The following is a 17,901-nucleotide window of genomic DNA, read 5'->3' as shown; positions in this document are numbered from 1 at the left end:
CTGACTTTGTCGAAAAAAATGCAATCACCTATATATCCAAAAGGAATTTCACTACCTAACAGGAAGATTAAAAGGCATCCAGTTAGGTTTAACACGAAACAGTATTAATGGGCTCGCTGGTATCACAGGCAGCCTCCAGCATGTGTTCTGACAACCTTAACGTTAGTCCCTTTCCACATGTCTCTAGATTTCTGTTTATCCTTTGAAGGACAGAAATGCCTGTGTACATGTAAACTTCTTTTCCCTGTTCCTTTTGATATAATCCAGAAAAATATGGATACAAAAACTACAGCAGATGGATATAAAAAATATATCAGAATTTAACAGAAATTGAACTGAAGATTGAGACTCAGGCTCACAGGGCTTGCAGGGCTGCAACTGAGGTCCCATGCTGGAGAACAACAAAACAGCAGAGCCCACATGCGTGATACTGGATGCAGGACACTGGGTGTTAGATATTGACTTCCCAAGGTCACAAACAGCTTAGGCAGAAGCAGGAAAACTACGAGCAACATACAGACCGTTGGGTTTAAGAAATCAGAAATAAATTATTGAGGAGACTCTTACAGTTCTTCCTAATAAAGGCCAAACTCTCAACAAACTCGTCTGTTTTATAGGCTGTCTCACGGCTCCTGCTCAGCTGTTCCCATTCATTCCCCAAAGAAAAGACCTTTAAGCTTTCTATAAATTCTATCTCAAGAGGCAGCATCTTGATTTGATATTTAAAGGATACTATCAAGAGCTACCCGAAAAAAACAAAATCACAGAAAACTTGCAAGGTGATAACCTTTGGTTTATTTCTTTCAGCAAATAATGTTTTTTGCCTCGGAGAAGGACTCTGTAGTAGACAGAGAAAAAGCTATAACAAAGGAAATTTTTATATACTGAAATCCCAAAATGATTTCCCATGGCATAATACTGTTGACAAATGCTCGTAAGAAATCTCTCCTTGCAAAAAAGGACACAAGAATTACACTGGTTAAGAGGGCAAGTATAATTTCCAGGTCACCATATAGTAACAGTGTTCCACTTCATGGATGTGTTCCATTGCATCTGTCAATAGCAGACATTCTGCTTTCACTTTGGAAGCACACCTATTTTGGAAGGAAAAGCAGCAGTATTTTATGTCCCACACACAGAAGCATTGCAGCAAGGTCCGAAATGTGTGCAGCATGTCCCATATGAAATGAAAGGAAGCAGTAATGATGTTTACAGCAGTGTTATGGTGACCTGAACAGCTCCTATCCTCTAACTTGTAAAGGAAGCAAAACCAGAGAAATTAATGAAATTTACCAAAGCAACTCACTGGACACAAAGAACCTATCCATGCAAACAGTCTCTGATCCACTGCACCACACTGCCCTAAGACAAAAAAGCACCTGGCCATCTCCTAGGAGCAGGGTCGAGGAGAAGAGCTCCTACACTGAAAGCCCCAGCACGTACACAGGCAGAGGGGTACACAGCAAGTATAACACAACCTGCCTGCTTTTCACTCACATTTTGCTCTTAAGATGCATTAATATTCATTGCACTTTTCTCTACCCTATTTTACAAAAAAAAAAGTTGTTGTTTTTTTCCCCTTTGTACATTTCTCCTGATATAGCACAATGCAGACAATACTCTTCCAGAGTCCTGCCTCGAAGACTGAAAGCAAGTGTGCTGGGGCAGACACAGCAAAAGTCCTAGCAAACACAAAACCTAAAGAGAACAGTTAACAGCAGCAGCTGAGAACGCAATTTTACAAGTGCAAGAACAGAGGCCATGCTGTAGATACTTCACTTGAGGGTTTTTTGCATCCTGCAGTGCCTCCTCGAATCCTGGCTCACGAGAAGCAAAGAGCTTTGCACTCCAACCAGGCAACTGCTCAGCAGAAGACAGAGTGGAGGTGCAGAGCCTTGTTGGAGCACTGCTGGAAAATCCCCAAGGGCATTGCTTTTGCTGCAGCTTGCTTTCCTACCAGCAGCATCTGAATCCTTGGAGGAAAAACAGATGGCATGCCTGATCAAAGAAAACTTGGATTCTCTGATATTTCAAAATGTTATCAGGAATTTATACCGCTGAACTCTATACTCCTACTAGTGCATTAAATAAAGTATATATATAAAATAAGAAATGCCTGGTGCGGGTTACCAACATTTCCTCTCTTACCACAGGCATGAGATGTGCACAGGCAAGATTTAACTTTCCTCATGCTGTGGTTTAAAGCCACATCTAAAAACTCTGGTGCAACACTGTTAGGCAGATTTACTTCATGTCCATTCTACTTCTCAACACACCTAAATGAAAGAGAGGAGAGGACAAAGAAGCACTTCAACACTTCCTGAGTTGCATCCAATTGTGCATCCAGTCAAAGGTGCACACTGGTGTGACTGCAAATCCAGGGACTGATATGATTTTTTTTTTTATAATCTTGTCAGCAAGAAACACAAAGAAAGTTAAGCATCTAAAAAGCAAAGATTTATACAAATAATCACTGAAGTAAACATGATAGGAACAGTACACATTTGTCCTGGATTAACGAGGCTTGTGGGCAACTGCAACACTGACACAACTAAAGTGATAATTTGAGAAGTCAGAGCACTAGAGCAGCACTATTTAGAGAAAAACAATCATCAGTGAAGTGGCAAGCACAATTCAGACACTAATTAGTCTACAGAAGTATTTTTTTATCCACAAAGTAATACCGTAATAAATGAATGGAAGACAAGAAACAGGAATCACCACACTATGGAAAGAAACGGAATCTTGGAAAAAAGGCAGCACGGGGAATTAGACGAGTCATTATCGTCAATCAAAAGCAACGAGCTTTACCGGACAGAGTTCCAAAAGGACTGAATGAAGCAACAGATGTACTACCAGAATAATAGTAAAATATTTGATAAATATCTCCCTGAAGAACCTTACTTCCCCAAATCAACTCAAATTGGCTTGGGCAGGAACACTATGATGTGACCTGGACTTGAAAGGCCTAAAGCAGAAAATAAAAAATAAATAAAAAGACGAGCTTTTCAAGGGCTGGGAAACCCTCAACTACCACGCTGAGAAGTGCTGTATCAATTTAGACTGATGTTCTCAGAAGTTAAAGTGATAAACAGCAACAGACTGTAAGTCTTGATTAGTGGGATACTGCAAAGACTGAAATTAGTTCTGATGGTATTCAGAAGCAGAAGCAGGACTGATATGTTCATGAGATCCACAGATGGTATTTGCAGGTGGTAACAAACCTTGCAAATAAATTGCAATTGCTAGTTAGTACAAAACAGTAATAAGATGACCTAAAGCAATTAAAAAACAATTTATTTTTTTTTTGAATAACAAAATAAAAATGTTGGGTAAGGGAATGGGGTAAATGTTGGGAAAGGATTGAACTGATACACGTGGAAAAGGAAAACATCAAGTATATTTTACCTTAAAGGAAAAACTGCCAGACAAAGTATCAAGGGATGACATGCCAGATCAGTTCAGAAAGTAAAACTAAGACCCTCCTAAGAGTATATTGTCTGGATACACAGTTACAGAGCACGTTACAGAGGAAGGGGCCTAGAAGTAGAGCATCATTAAAACGTCTAGAGAGTTTTAATCATTCCTTCATTCCTGCAAAATCTGCATCAAGAACAATTAAGGTGGTTTACAGCTTGTCCCCTACGGCACCCACATACACCCCTCTACCTGTCAGGGGTTGTCTCAAATCTGAGCTTGCAGAGAGCAGGCTTAGTACAAACCTTGCCTTCTTGAAGCCAAACCTTGGGCCAATCAATGCACCAGCCTCAGCTGCCATGACACAGCCGGATAAGCATACCATGCTGTACATAAACTTAACACTCAGTTATTCAAAATACAAATGCCACAAAAATTCATGTATCCTCATAAAGAAAAACGAGAAAATTACTTCTTCGCATCTAAGCTTCTAATTTTCATGACCACTTATAGTCTATAGGAAAAAACTAAAACATGGAGCCTTAAAACTTTTTTTATATAAATTCTTGGGAAAAAGTAAATACATAATTTTGCACTAGTTTCAAAGGGCAGTACAATTTGATAGCTTTGCTGAACTCAGGCAAGTTAAATAACCAAAACCAAGGTTTGATTTTAGTTATAATCTGCTTTGAAAATGTTGACAATGTTTGAGAAGCTTCCTCATTAGGTCACTGCGAAATCTGGACATTTGTAAGGCATTTCATTGTGTTTTACTGTAGCTCCAAAGTGCCACACCAAGGTTATACTTGACATATACAGATAGCTCCCAATCAGCTTCGTGGGAAAATATTACTTACATCAGATGCAATGTTAACGTTGTTACACTTACCAATTAGCCATCAGGGCTTGAAAGAAAACAAAGGAAATTGCTTATAAATATTGCTCTGTCCCATTTAATATGTATTTCTAAAGTTAGAGAATGAAAGTGTTAAATATTTTTGTTTTCCATTAAAAACATTCTTTAGGTGGCAAGGCAATTAAGTTATTTTGGCATCCACTCCACATAAAGCAGCTGCTGTACAGTATGTTTTACTTTATAAAATATCTTTAATCAGCACACTGACTAGTTCTGTCATTTATAATTAAGGAGGTAAATGGCAGGTGCAGCAATAATTAGTGAAATTGAAGTCTCTGTGCAAGACATACAGTCATACCAGCTTAATGCTTCCTAGGAATAAAAACAATTGCGAACAGCTTTGCACCACAAACTTGACTGTGTAAGACTGTGCAGAAAAAGAGGGGCATTCACAACACAGTTACGCTTCTGAAGCCTCTGCAATTTTCTCTTCTTCCAAAAGTAAAAATAGAAAAAAAAAATCAGAAGAGCAAAACCTTATACTCTGAGCCATCCCGTGAAAGTCTTGGTTTCTGTCTTACAAATAATTGGAGGGGTAGTGGGCAGAGTTAAAAAAAGTAAAAATCGGTAGATATGCAAAATGGTTCTTTTAGTTGTCATCTGGAAAAAATCTTTTCAACTAAAAAATGGACTAGCCTAACATCAGGAGAATTACCCATGCTCAAAATTTAAAAAGAGACTGACTGTTGTTATTCCTTCTCAACAGGGAAGTCGGACAACCAGTCCAACAAATACCCTCATAACAATTCTGCAATTACCACTTTTTTTTTTTTTTTGAGAACATTCATTGTCTAAACTGTGAGTTTAGCTAAATGTCTCCTCCCTTTTAAATCTGCAGGTTATTTCTAGCCTGAAGGACTTCCAAAAATAGCCCTACAAAAGTAGCTATTTACAAATCTTTAGAGCATACACATTCAGACAGAAGCCCTACAAGATGAGTAACATTCCCAAACAAGTGCTAGTTCTGGCACCACTGGTACTACAGGATACTGGCAGATAGCAGCCCAGGATGGTGCAGTCATCTCCTCTCTGTTCACCAGCAGGTGAGCTGGTGAGAGTTCCTACACTCATCAGCATGCAAAATTACCCCTTACTTACAGAAGCAAGTGCAACTGGCAAGTTAAAAATAATTCTAGTGTTCATGGTCTCTGTTGTAAAGTAATAATCCATTCATCTCCAACCAAATGCTCTCACTGGCGCTTCACTGGTTTTGGCCAACCTAACACTGCAATTTGAAAGAAGCAAAGTAGTCCCACTTTTGCAGTATTTAATGGCAAAAAGGTTAACCTTTCTGACTGCCATATTACCTAAATGATGTCTCTGATGGAGCCCAAAGGTACGTCCTTCAAAAGTGGAAGCACATTGGAACATTACACAAGACTTTTCGTAATACAGTAGGAGCAAAGAGCCTTCTGCACTTATTTTAACAGAATCTGTGTATTTCTGACTAACTCAAGTAGCAGATTCCCACATCTGTATTAAATAAAGGGCAGTATAAATAGCAGACAAATCAACCTCATGCTGTACTATGAACTAGAAGACCAGCTATAGACCTCACTACAATACCAACCTTGCAAATATCATACAAGGGATTGCATAGATCTGTGCTTTATCAACGTCAAAGGAATGTTTATTCGATGGGCAGATTGTACCTTCCACATGCACAGAAAAATGCACTTCCAAGGGAAACTATAGTAGGTAAATAGGATGGAAGGCAAATTGTTTTTCATTCAGTGCTACTTTTGACTTAAAATTGACTCTTCTGGGAAGGAACACAATCCCTAGCTGTGTGCAGTACCCCCCGCCAACTAACTTATGAAGCAGAACTGCTGCTGCCTCACAAATGAGTTATTCATCCGTCCTTCTGACAAGCAGAAGTACATGGCCATGGCTGACAGAAAAGAAAACAAGATCCAAACAGAAAGATGCAGGAACGGTAAGGAGGAGAATTTAGAAAACAAAGACACTGCAATAAAGGCAATTGCTTCATTATATTCCACAAAAAAAGTCACAATGGCAATAAACCATTTTTACCCAGACCTGTAATTCTGTAAATGAACCAATAACAAGTGTTGCACAACAAATCAAAAAGGCTACCATATATAAACAACGCCATTTTGTTTAAAAATATAAAATGACACTGTGGAATTTCAGTAATATTATAAAGACTTTCCAGATTAGGTATGATTTGCATGGGTATGAAACAGCTGATTTGAACTAGCAGAAAAGAACCCAGGAGGAGGAAAAAGCTTTGTCTGTAAATGCGAACAACCTCCACTAGGGAACAGTTTACAGGACATGTGGGAGTTAAACAGCAGCTACCCTCCCATACAGGTGCAGCACTCAGCTGAAGTATTTCAGAGAGCAGTATTTGCATTTTAAAGTGATCATAAACAATTTAAGTTCCAAGGCAGGTCTAAGGGAGTGATATTCAATATAAACGCTCTGAGAAGGCAGCAGCCATGCCCTACCATATGGTCTAACAGTTCAGCATATGGGATTGGTTGCAATTGTTTTCCTTTTCCCAAAATTAGCATTAAAATATAAGTGATAGCTTCAATTAGAAACTAAGCAACCTGGGCTTAAAATATTAAATTAGAAGTAATCCAATATTCTGAGACCATGTAGACACCAAAAAAAAATTTACAGCTTGTTAAACAGTATAAATACTATTAAGATTGAAAAAGGAAATGTGCACATAAATAAATTAATCCCTTCACTACTATAGCACTGAGCAATATTTACTACCTATGTGGATAGAAAAAGAGATGTTTATGGCATACTCACATAATAGAATTAAAATCACATTCCCCAGTCAGATGGTTCTTAAAAAAGTAAAAAATAAATAAAAATATCAAAAGCTAAACTACCTCCTCCCACTTCTCATTAGCTGAGAAGGCTGCAACGTGGCAAAGCAGCTTGAAAAAGTCTACTTTACTAAATAGCTTGTTCTGTTTTAACAGAAGACTTCTACTTTTCTTTATTGTTCAGCTTCCTTTCATAGATACCAGGAAATTCATGGGTTTCAATTGGACACGTATTCTCTCCAGAATGGTGGTGGATCATTGGATGTCACCTGATCAATACCAACTGATCACATTTTGCATCATTGCACAGACGAATCACTACAATTCACACCAAATGATTTGGAGGCATCTGATTAGAATCAGGTAACATTTCAGCTCTTCAGACAATTGCATTAAATACCCAGATACATCTTAACACAGTTAAAAGGTATGTCTTACTTTCCCATCCAAACTGCATAACTTTCAGGGAGTTGTGGAACAAAAATCATGGATCTTCCAGTATCAACATCTACTGTTCCAAAGCAGCCTGCTTCAGTTACGCCAAAAGTCCAGTGAAAGTAAGATTCCTAGGTTAAGACAAAATATATTCTTAAAAGTAAACCCTCATTTCTACCAACTCTAAAAATACACTACACTACATACTGAAAGAGATCTATTTTGCTTCTGAAAGTAAAGGAAGTGGTTTAGGTTTAAAGCTTTTCAGACTGATTAGTGTTAGGTTTTAATAAACTCTTCTGCTGGCAACTGGAAATAACCAGAGATTAATAAGCTACTATAGGAAATAAACAACAGTCAACTCAGCATAATAATACACTTTCTTCCAGTCTAGAATTAGGGAATGTAGTATCAGGAAGAAATAATCATGTCACATGGGACAAGGCAAAAGCAGAGTGCAGATTCACTGGGTTGGTCCTGAAGTGAAGACTCAATCTCCCGCAGAGAAAAAGGAAGCTTCAACAGCTCTTAGCCAAGAATTATTTTAAAAACAAACATGCAAATAACAAAATACCAAACAATACAAAGATGAATATTGGTACGGACAGGCATACCTTCTGATACCCTGAAACATGCATCTCTAAAAGCAGACCAATAACTACACCAAGATGCACACTATCTAGACAGGAATTTATTGTTTTTGTTTCTTCAAAACACAGAACTGCTCAATTAAATTCATAAAACAAAATGAATCTGTACTAAGAATGTGTTCATCATGACATTAACAAGTCATTAAGTCCTCTCTGTGACAGGAGAACATATTTAAGGAAGAGTCTAATCCAAGAAGACACGTTGTAAATTCTGAGATACATCCTGGTATGTGGAATACGCTATCTATAAAACAGTGAATATACTTTAAATACATTTTTCTATGAATTAATTTGGTTTAGGTCATTGTAACATGTTTCATTACAGAAAGAAGGTGTTTTTTTTGGTGACAAACAAGACTGAAAAAAATAAGACATATTCAGTTGCTGCCTTTAATATTATGTTAAATGATTATGTTCATTTTGTTAAATGTTGTTGTTAAACAACTGGTAAGAACTGCTTTAGGCCCTTTAAGCCACATGAGCCCACATAGGAAAGCATTGAGAGGATAAGAGTAACCAGAGCTGAAGGGGCAATGTAACAAAGAAGCCAATTTATTTCAGCAAAGCAAAGCAAGGCACACATCTGAGATAAAGGAAGAATAATTAAAAATGGTTTAAAAATTCATGCAGTTAGAGGCAGTTACTTAATTTGATTTGAAGCTCTGATTCAACCCTTACCTGGCGAAACACGATACCAGTATCAGTGCAATATCTCTGGGTTTCTTCTCCACCCTGCAGCAGAACAATTGAGTTCTTCTGGACATCCTTATTCTGTCTCAGGCGATCACACAGCCGTCTTCTGTTCAAGGCAAAGAGTGCTACAGGCACTTTCAAGGTGTCATTCCCCAGCCAAAAAGAAGGTCTAGAAGAGATTTTTTTTTTAATTAACAGTTAATGGAAGAAAGACAGTGGTTGGCACAATTCAGACACGCAGTGTTTGTTACTTTAGTAGAAAAGATGAAGTTTAATGCAACTCAACAAACAAGACACTAATCACTCGAGGGGAAGAGATGCTGCATACAACCAGTGCTCTCTGGCTACAATTAGACATTGCTCACACGAGTACCAAAGGAAAAAGATGGCAACAAGGGATACAACTGGCTGGAGCTATGGCCCACAGCATACCACATTACCTTTCTCTATGTAAAGTAACATGAAAAGTAGACACAGACAGTAGCGACAGCCTAATTCTGCTGAATAAAGGCAAAAGAAGAGGGAAGAAAGTGAGTTCTGCATTACTGAAAACAGAAGTGAAAGGCTACGCTGTCTGGCAAAACTTCATCGAGGCCCTCTGGGAAGCAAGCGCTGAAGTAGCTGACACAGGAACCGCAGGGAGAAGACGACAGTCAGCAGGCGTGGGGTGAGTTCCCCACGCTCGTGCAAGTACCTGTGAACCCCCTGTATCTGTACCTACGTTTACTCTTGCACACACAGAAGCAGCTTCAGTGAGCGAGTGAGCTCATACATATGGCCAACAGGAGCGTGCCCCAGGTATCAGTGACCTCCTGCTGTACAGTGCTACCTCACTCGGGCAGCACAACACGGCCCAGAGCCTACAAAGTTCCTCAAAGACTGTACTCAACAGAGGCTGTTTGGAGAACCCAGTTTAAAGGGAGACAGCTTGCTTTTAAAATAAAAGAGTTATTAAGTAATTAAGGTGTTTAAAATACTACAAAAATATATTACTGATTAATTCGCATTTGTTATAGGTCCACACTTGCACGTTTTGGAGCTTAACTATAGAAGCACTGTAGAGCTTGGTGCAGGATGTTTTTTTTAATTGGACAAGGTGAAAATCTAAGAGTATCCCCGTTGTTTTTTTTTCCCTTCCTTCATGTTTAACGTAACAAGGTTGTACTTTGGAGCTTCAGTGTTACAGATGAACACTATTTTATCAATAAAACCTATGCCTTAAGTCCAATTTGCCCTTCCATCTCCGCTTCTCTCAGTTTATTGAAGACATTCTTCTGAATGGCTGGACAGTCATTTTTTTTTTTATCAGATAATGCTTCTGGATGAGATGATAGAAAGCTACAATTAAACTGTTAGTGTGCTAAAATGACAGACCGGACTTAACCTTAGAGATGCAGAGCTCCATACCTTAATTACTATATAGTTTTCAGAGGCAATCTGAAAAGTAACCTTTGATTTATAGCTGCATGAAATAATCTCCTGAAAGGCTTTATCAGCATCAGAAATGTAAACCTTATAATTTCATACTGCAGACACAGCATAAAAGAGCTAATAAAATATTTTATTTTACTTGTTTATAACTACTTTATATAACAGTGTAAGTAATTTTAGAAGGTGAAAGATTGCTCTTACTAATCCAATTTTCAAACTGTCTGCCTGGGAGTTCAGCTGATGGTGCACAAAACCCAAATGTATTTATTTTTATTACTTCCCCCACACACCTGATAACCCAGCAACATGGCAGGTGATAATTACAAGGGCTGCAGACTACCTATTGAGGCACATTAGCATAGCATGGAAGCACAGCATAAGCTTTCATCTTGGAATACCCTGGTCTCTTGGAAGAATGAAGCGAGTTCAAACAATCCTAGCAAAAACTACTGAAAATTCAAAATCAGACAGCAAACCTTACACAAATTAAGGGGAAGACTTTTCAGGTGCAAAGCAGTGGCTCAGCAGAAAATGTTGAAAACTGTTATCCAAGCAAGATCACCCCTGGAGTATTTCCACACAGGGGATTGGAGATCAGATGCTCATCTTATTGCAAGTATAAAAGGCATGAGAGAACATAATCTGATACCTTATGCCGTAGGTTACTCTCAGATCTTTGTATCTGCTAATAAGAAAACAAACCCAAAAAAAAGGGCAGAGGTTATAGCACAATCTTTTTTTATGTTTTGCTTCAGAGGACAGAACAAAAGACACTTCCACTGTAATTTTACTATCTTCACATGTTTTTTTTTTTCTCTGGAAAAAAAAAAACAGGCTCTGACCTCCCTCCTCTGCTAGGCCTACACCTACAACCCAGAGCTGATAAAACACTGCTACAAATGCATTTTCATCTCTGATAAGTTTAGCATTAATGCTTTTACTGCACTTAAAACTTTTGACAACCAAAGTGAGACTAAAGGAGAAATAATGATGTCAGGCAGGAATTCTTACTGGTAGTCTCCTTGAACTGCTTCAAAACTATCTTTTAGTGTGGTCTTAACACTCAGGCTGAAATGCTTTACGATATAAAATTATTGCTCTTCTGCACATTTTAGCTAACCCCATGACAAAAGAGGGGTTTTCCTTTTATGTACATACCTGATCCTACCCTCCCTGCTTGAGTCTGATGCCACAACATTAAACATTTGATCATATACAGTTGTTTTAGATTTGCACAGTTTTGTCACAGGCACGGCCTTGGTCTCTATTTTAAGGGTGCAGTAACAATCATGATAGCTGCACATGCCAGATCCCACAGCAAGGTTTGAAGGACACAGGAGGGCTGGGCTGAACATCCTTGCAAACACTGCTTAGCAGCTGGGGTTCTCTGCTCATACTTGAATTAATGCCTTGGATTGTACAGACTTGCTATGCAGCAGGTCTGCTTTCACAGCTGGGAATCTGCGGAGAAAAGCATGTGGCTTTCAGGGAAGAACAGGCTAAGACATTTGCTTCTTCGAAGTCTTCCTTCCTGCACCCACTTGGACACCAAACCCATGGCAACCTCACCAAATAGGGTCGAAGAAACACCACAGCAAGACACCCAAAGGTGCTACTTCGCTCTGCCTGCAGAGGTTGACTCATTCTGTACGCGTGGCCCTAGCACCAGCTTTCCACAATTTCTGCAGTTTTGTCAGAGACTAGCACCTACACAGGTGTTTAAGGCTAAAGAAAAAGAGCCCAGCTACACGGGTGCTTTTCTATTGCAAGCAGCAATTTGGTAAGAGAACTCTGTCAACACTCAAGATCACAGTAAATGTCTTCAAACACAGGACTGGCTGTGTAACCACTCTGTTGTGACCATTGCTCTATCGGCAAGACATACACGACAGGTAAGTAGGTTACTACCAGCCTGGTCTTTTTTTTTCCCCTGATATTTCTTCCAACCCAACTGGTTCAAAATGCTGTGTCTATGCAGTATAGCCATGATCATTATTTAGCACTTCCGTTTCAACTATAATTCACTGCAATGTCACATACAGTAAGTTGGGTGGGTGCACGTATATGACTGCCTCGTGTATCAACCCTGGAAATACACGTGCAATTGGATCAAAACAAATCTCTCTGTGAATTCACCACCTAACAATACTATCACAAAGTTTCTTCTCAAGAAGGAGCTGGAAGCATTCAGTTTTGGTCTGTGATCTCTGATCAGTCACCCACTTTACATCTCACAAGACATAAAAATACCAGAACTTAGGTATGATACCCTGGCTGCTCCTTCAAGGTCTGATTCTTCTATTAGCACAGGGAGCCTGGTGTCTACAGCCACAAACTCAACTCAGAATTGTACAGCAGAACTATATATACGATAATTTGCAATGACGAGTATTAGAAGTAAGCACTGGTTTGTAGCACATTCATCTTTGAACCTATGCAAACTTCCGCAAATAAGCAATTGTCAGTGTTAGAAATGGCTACTTGCAAGACCAGGAGAGGACACTTGAAGTTCAGCTTCCTCATTTTACTAGCCTGGTACCAGAACTCGGCCATTACTCAGTCTGGAAAGGCCTCTCACAGCAGCTGGCAGTTTCCCTGCTGCCTGTCACATACAATTTTTATGATCACTTAGGCCTAAGCCCACACAAGAGCTCTTTTATTTTACTATACTCAAAGTAAAGTGTAGCTAAGAACTGCATCTGTTTCTTTAAAGGATATTTTTCTTTTGCCTGGAACTGTTGATTTTCAAAGCTTATTTCAGAAGTTTTATATTTTCAGAGAGATATTTTGTTATGGTATGATCCATCTAATGTTTTGGTTTTGTTTTGATGCAACAACCAGAACACACTGGCAACCAGGAATTCCATTTTTCAGTTAGCGTTTTGCACCCCTGGTTTTCAGAAGAAAATTCCTGGTTTGCCATGCTGTTCCACTGAGGCCATGATGACAGGTTCCAGGTTTTAATAAAGCTAAGAAACCTGTGAAACTATTCTTCCAGAAGTTATCTATCTGTTAGCTGGGCTTTATTTATTTGTTTTGAGTAACAGACCGAATCATCAACATCAGCTTGAGTTCTAGCCAATTTCTGATGCTGTTTCCACATCCAATATGTGCAGTGCAAGGGGCCTACCAGCAGCACTGGCTTTGTAAGGGAACTACGCTTTGCAAGGGAAACAGCACAAGCAACCGCTGCCTTATGGCGCAAACTGGCCGTGTCCCTCACTGCCAGCTAAGCACTTCTTGTAACTACCTCAGCAGTTCTGAGCCGCTGTCCCGTCCCATGTCCCATCCGCTCCCTGCCTTGTGGCATAGCTCCCCTGTCAGCTGGACCGGGCAAGGACTGTTGGCGCTGGGCCCTGTCCCAAACCTCCGAGCAGGGGCACACCGGCTCCGTTCAGCCGTAAAAAAGCAGCGAGCCCCCGTGCTACCTGCGTGTGCCTCCCGCCAGCATCACCTCCCAGCAGAGGGGCAGGGAGGCTCTGCGAGCGCAGCCGGCACGGACCGGGCACCGCCGCGACCCGCGGCCCCCCCCGACTGCTCCACCGCGACACACGGGCTGCTGTCACCACAGGGCTGTCGCGACAGGCGACAGGCTGCACCGCGAGCCGCCCGGAGCCGCCGCCGCCACCATCCCTCCGCCACCCCCGACCCCCCATGGGTCCCCCGCGGCTCCTCCCCGCCGCCCTCGCCTCGGCAGGGCCGGGCCACCACAGGGGGTGCGGGCGGGCGGCCGGGGCACGGCGCCGGTACCGCGGCCGAGAGCGGAGCGGAGCTTACCCCGCCGCGGCCATGTTGCCTCGCCGCCCTCCGCCCGTCACGTGGCGGCGGGGCCGGGCCGCAGGCCGGGCGGGCTGCTCGGCGCAGGGGCGGGGAACGGGCAGCCGGGGAGGGACGGGGTCGGAGGTAGCTTGCAGGGGAGCGACAGAAACTGGAAAATAAATATTAAATAAAATAAAATTGCAGGTTGTGCGGGCCTCTCTAGTCTCTGCGTGCTGCTGCCTGGGACACAAGTCCTGTGAGGAGCGGCTGAGGGAACTGGGGGTGTTGAGGAGGCTGAGGGGAGACCTCGTTGCTCTCTGCAGCTACCTGACAGGAACGTGCGGGGAGCTGGGGGTCGGCCTCTTGTCACAGAGAACTAGCGATAGGACAAGAGGGAATGGCCTCAAGTTGTGCCAGGGGAGGTTTAGGCTGGAAGTGAGGAGACATTTCTACTCAGAAAGAGCAGTCAGGTGTTGGGACGGGTTGCCCAGGGAGGTGGTGGAGTCACTGTCCCTGGGGGTGTTCAAGGAGAGGTTGGAGGTGGCGCTTAGGGACATGGCTTAGTGGGTGTATGGACTGCTGCAGGGAAAGTTAACTACATCCCGAACAGACCCAGTACACATCGGTGATGGTTGGACCAGATGGTTGGTCTTTTCCAACCTTAGTGATTCTGTGATTCTATGATAAACAATTGCTGACCAGTGAACAGGCAAAGAACTGTGACATTCCTGAACCCCTTAACACAATGTGATTCATTTACTTTTCTTCAAATTAGCTGTTTCATTTTTTTCATATTAATGGAAAAAGATGCATACTATTTTACATATTTTTCATATTCAATATCAAAATACGTGAGAAGTTTCATGTATTATCTGTGTATAGTCCCAAACCTGTTTTGCTTAGGTACAGCCATTGGTTGGAGTGAGTCCCAGCACTGGCAGTGGACATGGCCCTGAGTACCTGCTCATCTGAGCAGGACCCCATATAGCAGCAGCACTGGGATCTGTGCTAGCCTATGTCTCTGCACGGGAAGAAATCCATCACTATCAGCTCTTTCCCTGCCATTTCACTGTGCATCTATAAAATGGATCCATATCTGTGGATGCCAGGGTATTGCAATGCTGAATGTATTATTGACCAAATCATGCCCAATGTTCACAAAGATTAGCAACACTTCTACAACACCAGCCTGGCTCTGCAGCAGCACAGCTGCCTAGTCAGGCTCTGCACTTCTCTCTGTCTCTTTGCAAAGCACTTGATGTGGAAACAGTCCTTCCAAAGTGCTTTACCCAAATACTTTGCTATATCACAATACTTTCTTCTGATATCAATGTCAGAACTATAGTGAAAAGGCATTGGTCATCAGCAGTAGAGCGGTAACTCAAAATTGTGTTTCTCAGTTGTGTTTCAAAATTGTGAAGGGCAGTGGTATGCAAGAAAAGCTGCCAGACTGGTACTTATCACTATTTTACTGAGGCACAGTGCAGCCATGGCAAGTATTCAGGTCACACAGCAGAACCCTTCTCTCTTGTTCTTTATCCAGTATTTTATGCTTCTGGGTATTTTCTTTAGCTGTTGCACAGCAGTTATTGGCCATGTAACAGCCCTAGCATTGGCCCAAGCATATGAATTGTTAGTTCCTTGTTGAAGCAAGAACAAACCAACTCAGGTTCTGAAGAAATCAGTGTGGATAGGAGCAAAAGTCAGTGCAGTGTACCAGATACCAAAGGACTGGTATTGGCTGCAGTGGGCCATGTTGATGGCTGTTGTTAAACAGCTTGAATGCAAGTCAAAACACCTTCAAAACACTTCCAAAAAGCAAGTAGAAAGCATCTCTTGCAGGGATTAGAGCAACATGGCATGATAAATTAACTTTTTGAGCAACTGTAAACTCATTTGTGAAAACAAGCAATTCCATTAAAAGGTCCTATTTCCAGCTTTTACCTCTGGAATCTGATTGTTTTAACTGGTGCTTCTTATAAAAGAAAATAGTACATGAGGTGACGCTTACAAAACCACCTCAGCATTTTCAGACACAACTGCAACTTGAGGCCATTCCCTCTAGTCCTACCACTAGTTATCTGTGAAAAGAGGCTGACAAAAGACAAGAAGTATGAAGGTGCAGATGAAGTTAATGTTTGTTATAACAAAATTGTGCAGTATTATTAAGAAATGTGTATAATTAAACACCTTTTTGATGGCCAAATTTGGGGAGAAAACTGCAACTACTCCACAGCTGGTTCTGAAGTGGTGTGTGAAAGCTGCAGGGCAATTAAAGGGAAAGACTGATTTCAGAAAGTCTGGAGAGGAGCATGTATATTAAGAAAACTGGAAGTCACCTAGTCATCCTCTAGCTCTTTATGTTTTTTTACCCAAAGGTCACATTTACTACAAAATACATAGTTCAAGAATCTGAAATTTCTTCCCTGGACTGCCCATTTGACAATAAAAAAATACTTTTTGGGGGCCCAGATTAACAGACCAATACCCTCTTTAGACATTCTTATTGATAAGCTGTTGAGCTGCATGGGACTTCCTCCTGTTCACTCAAAGAATGAAAAAGTTTTTTAATGTAAACTAGAGTAAAATATTGCAGTGCTTTGTGTCCCTAGTGGTGATGCTTTCTGCTTAGACTTGAGCAGAGTTAGTGGGAGGAGGAAGGGAAGCTCACTTTGCCTTTCTTTCTTTTCCTGTCACAAGTATAGAGAAAAAAAATCTTCAGTATACTCTTCCGAATACTGTTATTAATAGCTCCTGACATTCTTGCCCTCCTTAGAGAAAAGGTCTCCTGCCTTGTAGTGTCTGTTCTCTAAAACAGGCTTTCTGGGTCTCTTACTCCAGTTTATTTTAATTTCCTCATCTCTTACCCTTGTCATTTTAACCTCTTTCCAAAAACAACTGATGAGAGTTAGAAGAATTACCTGTGTTGTATTAAATCTCAGAAGAAACTAAGACTCTATTTCTTCATTCCATAGGGAAGAAACAAAAACAAAACAAAACAAACAAACAAACAACAAACATTACTTTACATTGTTTATTACCTAAGACATCCTGTTCTTGTGTCTCAGGACTTGAAAGAGTGAAATTCCTGCAATATATACAAATTAAACATTTGCAATGTGGCTATACAGGTAGCCAGTTGAAATCCCAACCACAGAAATTATACTGGTAGGCACCACCAGCTCTATAGCACGCACAGGTAATTCTGATTTTCCCTTTGCACTGCATTTGACTCTGCAACTGAGATAATGCAACCTTAATATCTTAGAGACTAGTTTAGAGCATTTCCCTCTATAACAAGATTCAGTCATTACTGTCACTTACCTCTCAGTAGCATTTACCTCCATGGTAAAGATCATCCTCTTTCAAGTTGAAGGCCTGATTTTGCATTTTTGGTGTCTTCAAAATTGCCATTGCAGCAGTTAGGGTATACAAGAGCTCCAACGCTGGAACATGTAGTTGGATTTGGCACTAGCCAGATTTTTGAGGTAATTCTGCCTGGTAGATACATCAAAGGCATGGTGAGGGCTCTCATCTTCAACTGTTATTCAAACACTGAATAGAACAATGTATTTCTTAAATAGGGAAAATTCAAATCTGTGGAATTAGACGAAGCAAAACAAAAAAAGATTTGAACATGAGCATGGCCTGGCTGGTTGTCTCTTTGCATAGGTGATGGGGGAGGAACAGCTGCTCTGCTGTCCAGGCAGCATCTTTCTGAATTACATCAAGCTGCTGAGTCCCCAGGGATCACTAAGAAAATTTCCTCACCTCTGAGACTCAGCTGTGTGTC

General features: G+C 41.0%; 1 protein-coding gene across 3 annotated transcripts in view; it reads right to left on the bottom strand.

The window, feature by feature from the left end:
• Positions 1–17,901, bottom strand: part of PEPD (peptidase D) — a 143,942-nt gene extending 126,041 nt beyond the window's left edge. Inside the window, exons 1-4 of one of the 3 annotated variants that reach the window (XM_084533813.1) lie at positions 17,880–17,901; positions 17,433–17,606; positions 8,904–9,087; positions 7,579–7,706 (exon numbers count right to left, since the gene is read on the bottom strand). In XM_084533813.1, the coding sequence (XP_084389939.1) occupies positions 7,579–7,706; positions 8,904–9,087; positions 17,433–17,467 (347 nt within the window). In that variant the 5' untranslated portion in view covers positions 17,468–17,606; positions 17,880–17,901. Of the gene's footprint in view, positions 1–7,578; positions 7,707–8,903; positions 9,088–10,830; positions 11,030–14,126; positions 14,186–17,432; positions 17,607–17,879 lie in introns of those variants that run through there. The other 2 variants (XM_084533814.1, XM_084533815.1) reach the window with 2 other exon arrangements.

Source organism: Aythya ferina (genome assembly GCF_964211825.1).
Source record: "Aythya ferina genome assembly, chromosome: 12".
Taxonomy (NCBI): Eukaryota; Metazoa; Chordata; class Aves; order Anseriformes; family Anatidae; genus Aythya; species Aythya ferina.
This window is presented reverse-complemented; position numbering and strand designations above follow the sequence as displayed.